Source organism: Kryptolebias marmoratus, linkage group LG13 (genome assembly GCF_001649575.2).
Source record: "Kryptolebias marmoratus isolate JLee-2015 linkage group LG13, ASM164957v2, whole genome shotgun sequence".
NCBI classification, from domain to species: domain Eukaryota; kingdom Metazoa; phylum Chordata; class Actinopteri; order Cyprinodontiformes; family Rivulidae; genus Kryptolebias; species Kryptolebias marmoratus.
The window spans coordinates 16,101,323-16,107,081 of record NC_051442.1 but is presented as its reverse complement, the minus strand read 5'-3'; the positions used below and the strand labels follow the sequence as shown (position 1 = coordinate 16,107,081).

The 5,759-nt window shown below is 46.8% G+C and overlaps 1 protein-coding gene across 1 annotated transcript in view; it reads right to left on the bottom strand.

Moving 5' to 3' along the window:
* Positions 1-4,588, bottom strand: part of LOC108247420 (oligophrenin-1) — a gene marked incomplete at its 5' end in the record, with an annotated part of 21,376 nt that extends 16,788 nt beyond the window's left edge. Inside the window, 9 exon segments of the mRNA XM_025010434.2 lie at positions 231-322; positions 436-536; positions 654-783; positions 868-972; positions 1,079-1,189; positions 1,304-1,405; positions 3,426-3,497; positions 4,097-4,158; positions 4,493-4,588. Coding sequence (XP_024866202.1) covers positions 231-322; positions 436-536; positions 654-783; positions 868-972; positions 1,079-1,189; positions 1,304-1,405; positions 3,426-3,497; positions 4,097-4,158; positions 4,493-4,588 — 871 coding nt within the window.
* Positions 4,589-5,759: the final 1,171 nt, after the last annotated feature.

The window sequence follows — 5,759 nt, the reverse complement described above, 5'->3', positions numbered from 1 at the left end:
CCTCTACCCCCTCCTGAAATCCCAGAGTCTGCCATCTGTTTCCAGGGCCAGCCACCGATGCTCGGGGATTGTTTGGGCTGCAGTCCATTTAGCCTTCACACGCCGTCCTCATGAACCACCTGTTCGCCTCGTCGCCCGAGCCGCTTTCTCCCATGGGGGGGTTGGGGGAGGCGGGGCTTTCGCGGTTGCCTCATCGCGCGGCGTCTCGGGGTTTGTGTGCTCGCGCTAACCTCTCCGCGCTCTCCACGTCGAAGCAGAAGCGCTTGTCTATGGACTCGGTCTTCCTCCGGATGCAGGACTTCAGGGTGAGCACGGTGGGAGCCTGCGGGGGGAGAGAGAGACAACAGCGTTTGAGTCAGCAGTCTGGGTGAAGTGAGTGGACACGAGGCGCACGGAACGGCGCCAGCTTCTGTTTAACTGCTGCGTAGAAATCACCTGTTTGGTGGCGGGCTTCTGTTCACAGGACATCATGATCAGCTGCTTCCCCTCCTTGTGATACTTACAGTAGTACTTGACCCACGACACACCCAAAGCCCCTAATGTAAACAAACAAAACGAGAAGAGCAAAAGACGACGGCAGGCTTGGTAAGATTTGGGGTGAACAAACAGCCCATGGAAGCCTAAAGACGACAACAAGCCCCCGTTTGACTTACGCTTCTCCTGACAGAACAGATACCCCTCTATTGGCAGAAAATTATGCATTTTAGAAATCTGGAAAGGATCTTTCATTCTCTTCATCAACTCCTCCAGCTCCTCGCAAGTGCTCTCATAGTGGTTCCTTGTCTGCAAACGAGAGAGAGAGAGAGCACTTAAAGCATCCAGCTACTGGGTATTAAACGTCCGCACATTAGCGGGAGCTCCACTTACATTCTGCAAGCTCAGCTGCAGCTCCTGCTTGTATGGCATGAAGTCCTGAGTCATCTCCACTGTCAGGTTGTTGAGCGTCAAAATGCTCTGGAGGAATGCCAGCACCTGTCCAGCGGGAGCGTGACAGACACGTGTCAGACCGCTGTGACAAAAGAGTCCAGGTACGAGCGCAGTGCGTGGCGGGAGACCACGGGGAGGGGGCAGCACTCACCGGCTCCACCACGTCAAACTTCTTCCTGTCCTGCACCTGGTGGATCTGGTAGACGTACTCCACGGACGACTCATAGAAGTTCACCCGCTCTCTGTCCAGGAGGTCGTCGGCCTTCGGAGAAGCGAGAAAAAAAGCAGCCGTCAACGGGTTCCGCGTTTCGTTACGGGACTCGTGCAAAAAAAAAAAAAAAAAAAAAAAAAGAAAGCGCTCGGGATTCCCGCCAACCTCCTGGAGCTGACTCTCCTTCTTCTTGGCAGACAGACTCAGGTGTTTGTCTAACAGGGAGTAATACTTCTCGCTCTGTTTCTCGAAGTTCTTCCTCTTCTCCTGCAGGACAGAGGTGGGAAGAGTTGTTATACATTATAGACGCGGCGGGGAGATCAGATCAGGAGGAATTTTTAAACTCGAGATCGGCGTTCCGAGGGCGGCGACTGCCTCCTGAAAGCATCGGGGTCTGGAGGCCAATTTGGAGGGTTTCTCTCGTCCCCGTTAGTTTGTCCAGGCTTTAAAGATTTCTCCATGCAACTCAGAAAAACTATTTCAAGAGTGTTCTTTTATGCAGTTAGCTAATAATTCAATAAGCATCTAAAGAAATACCAAAAAGCTTGAAGGACAAGTTCTGTAATGAGGATCTAGTTTCTTGATCATTTATATTTTCCCCCATATTCTCAGTAGACAAGTGACTTTTACTTATTAACCTACAAATAACTAAAGTGGTTAGAAAATGCCAAATAATATGTCCGGTTAGTTAGCTTAGCTGTTAGTTAACGTAGTCCTAACCAACAGGAACAGCTAAATTAACGAGTTTTTTACGTTGTTTTACGGAGTTATCTGCAAAAAAAAAAACATTTTTTAAAAAAGGCATGTGGTGAGTAAGAACGGATGATTCGTGAGAAACCGTCCAGCTGTTTGTCGCATCTAAATATTTCAGGGCTCCAGAGAAGAAGAAATGTTTGTTTAGCATCATGTTTAGTTTTTGTTTTTGTTTAAGCTTTAAATCTGCACGAACACAAACACTTCAGGTTAAACCAAACGGCACTTTGCAGCTCCAGGAAGATAAATGTAAACTCGACAGCAGGACAAACAAAAAAGCAGAAGGTAAACACTTTGTTTTGGTATTGGGCGCAGAAAATGAGGACCTGGATCTACTTTCTCGCGCGTTAAAAAGAGGACATATTTTACATGTTTACCTTGTTGGTGCGTGACAGCAAACATTCGGTTGCGGGAAATTTACTAATCCCACCCTGACATCTTCTATTGGACCGCTTCACTCGTTTCTGGGTGGTGTGTGTGTGTGTGTGTGTGTGTGTGTGGGGGGGGGGCTCAGGGTTACAGTGGAAAAGCAAAGGCTCTTCTCCGGCTCACTGACTTCAAACCATGCAGAACTCACCGCACCAATGAAGTGGAAAACTCACACTTTTTCCCGCTCTTGCTTTCTGCTTTGCCGTCAGAAAATAATAAAAAATAAAAATAAAAATAAAAAAAACCTTTTAAAATGTATTCTACTTTATTTGGACGTTGGCTCATAATGCTCGTTTCGCAGCTCGTAATACTTCCCCCTGGTGTTTTATAGCCTGGTAATAATATCTGAACTTCTTTATTTCCAACTGGAAGACCAAAAAGTTCATTTTCTAACTTCTCACCGTATCCTCCGAAGTCCTGCAGGCGGCAGGGAAAGCAGGAACCACGATGGGGTGGCCGTGCTGCAGGTATGTGAGCTCTGGTGGTTTAATAACCAGGACTTGTACTGAGATTGGGCCTCAGAGACGAAGCGTCACATTAATCCAGAGATGTGGAAATAATGGAGTTTATGAATGAAACTGTGCTAGTCTGAGCTTAGTGAACTGTCCCGCTCTCACGTTGGAGGTCGTTCGTGTCCAAATATAAAAACATCCAGCCTTCAGAGGAAAGTGGGGGAGAGTATCTCACCACACACTGCCTTAAAAATGAGCTGCAGGCTAAATAAGAGGACTTTGACGCTGTAATCTTATTATACTTTGATCGAGCACAGGAGCTCAGAAAAGGCTCGGAAAATCCTGAAACAGCTACAGAACGACTCCACAACTCGCTAACTTCTAAAGAACACAAAAAAAAAGCTAATTTATTCAAAACAAAGGAAGAGACTTGCGGCGCATCGAGATAAAGATGTCACACACGCCACGGGCGCACGCAGAGATAAACGGTTTGGGAGCAGTTAGGAAATCCTGTTTGGAAGCAGCTCGCTCTCGGAACGCCCGACCCGACGCCCGGCCTTGTTTCGGTCACAAGACGGAGGCACGTTTTTGGTTTGTTTGGTTTTTGTTTGTTGTGTTTACTTCAAGCGGAGGGGTCCGGCAAGAGCACTCACTTTGGTCGCGCCGATCTGCTCCTTCTTGAAGTTCTCCAGGGGTTTGATGAGCAGATTGGACGCGTTCTGAACCTGGACAGGGGGAAAAAAAGACAAAATCAGTTCATCTGCAGCCAGCATTTTTATTAAAAAACAGGCTGAGTTTGTACATTCCAGTTTCAACATGAGCAAAGAAACATTATATATATATATATATATATATATATATATATATATATATATATTACAAATAAAATTAGAAATCGTTCCCTGAAGATCCACACAATGAGCTGTGGTTCGAAGGTATGATCTGTATTCGGAGAAATCCGGTCTGACAGGCAGAACAGCATCGCCTGCATCTAAGCCCTGAGTGAATGGAGAGCGCCGAGTCTCCTGTTTTGTTTCACTATATCAAAAACATGGCCGCTCGAACAATATTGAGTCTTTAAAAAGGAGAAAAATCAAAAAAAAAAAAACAGGAACAGAAAGGGGGAACAGAACCTAAAATAAATGACAGCGTTGCTTCAAACGTTTCTGCGTGATGCCACCGTTGCATAATGAACATCTGATGCTTCCTGAACTGAAAACTAATAAAACAGAAAAAGGAGTGCTGCGTCTTTAGGTTTCGGACGCGGGGCGGGGATTCCAGCGGGATCCGGACAGAGCCTCGGCGGAGGAAGCCGATAACCCACCAGCATCATCCGGTCGTGCTCCACTTCCTGCAGGAGTCCGGCGAACTCCTGGAATGACTCGGCTGGGAATGAGACCACAAAAAGACAAGGAGCTCTGAAACTTGTTGTCACAGCTGTCAGGAAACACAGGAAAACGTCAAAAACAGCACAAAGTTGGGGGGGGGGGGGAGGATAACCGGAGCTGTCTTTGCTCCAGCTGCTACAAAAAACACTAATGTGGCGATTTACATTTTCACGCCTCGGGAATCCTTCCTGGTTTCTCATAATTATGCAAAACTAGCCAAATATTTTCCCAGGGCTCATTAACCCACAGCAGACTAAAACCTCTGCTGGGAAGGCGCGCAGGCAGAGACAGGACACAGTGTTCGTTTACCAATAAACGTGTAATAATCTCACCGATGTTCATCTCGTCGTCCGTCAGCGAGTCGCCGACGAAGTCGAACTGGAACGCGCTGAGAGTCTGGGAGAACTTCTGCACCGCCAGAGAGTAGCCTGTTTGAAACACAAAATGGTTTATTTTTACTTCAAAAAATAAAAAAAAGAGTTTTCTAACTGAAAGACACATCCCTCACCTGTCTGTTAGCGAAATATCTCATCGACTAACAGAAGGATTTTAATTAAATTCTCTGGAAGTGATCCCGGGATATACGTCTACAACCGATTAACTTTTGGAGTCACCTAAATTCAAGCTTGGATCCACAATTATCTAAACTTATAAAGCACTAAAATGGCTCCAATTCAGTCAGTTCTACAAATACTGACCTAAAGTTTGGTGTGGTAGTACCTGAGAGTGAGCCACAACACATACTCCAAGTGCTACTTATTGCACAATACATATGCTTAAAATTTTGCCTTTAACTATTGGAGTCAACTCTGCCTGTCTGTTAGCAAAATATCTCCTGAACCACTCGACGGATTTTAATCAAACTCTCAGGATGTAGTCACTGGATGTACGTCTATAGCTGATTAACTTTTGGAGTCAACCCAATTCAAAACTTGACTCACAAACGACTGACCTCACAAAACACACAAATGGCTATAATTCAGTCAATGCTACAGAAGCTGAGCTAAGGTTTGGCGTGGCAGTAGCTGAGAGTCATCGTCAAGACATACTCTGAGCGCTGGCAGATCTTGCGGGATGGCGCAGGAGACTGCACGCAGCAAAACTCACAAGGTTTGACCCAAAGAGCTACAAGTCCATCCCTTCTCAGCGTAGGACGATCTGAGCCTGACGCTCTGTTATGAAGGGAGGCGGGTGATGTGCATTCCATCAAGGCACATTACGCCTTTAATTAAAACTGCATGTCTCCCCCCTTTGGAAGGGAAACGTAAAACATAAGAGAGGTCTCTGGCAGGCCTGCGCAGCGCAGCAGCTGCCAGTGCAAGGCCGATCCAACAATGCTCTCCCTGCCATGTCTGGCTTTTATTATCAAAACAGAACAGAGGCTGTCGGATCAATCCTGCGCAGCGTTCAGCCTCAGGAATGTGGCTGCGGCAGCTCTCAACATAAATCAGCCCCTCTGCTGCAGCGGGGCTTTTAATCTTACACTGGTTTTCTTGTTCCAGCTTGTTTTGTTTCTGTGGTGTTTTGGGGTGGGGGTGGGGGGGGGGGCTTTTAAGGACAGCTTCAGCACCCAAAGAGCAGCAACCCCCCCCCCCCCCC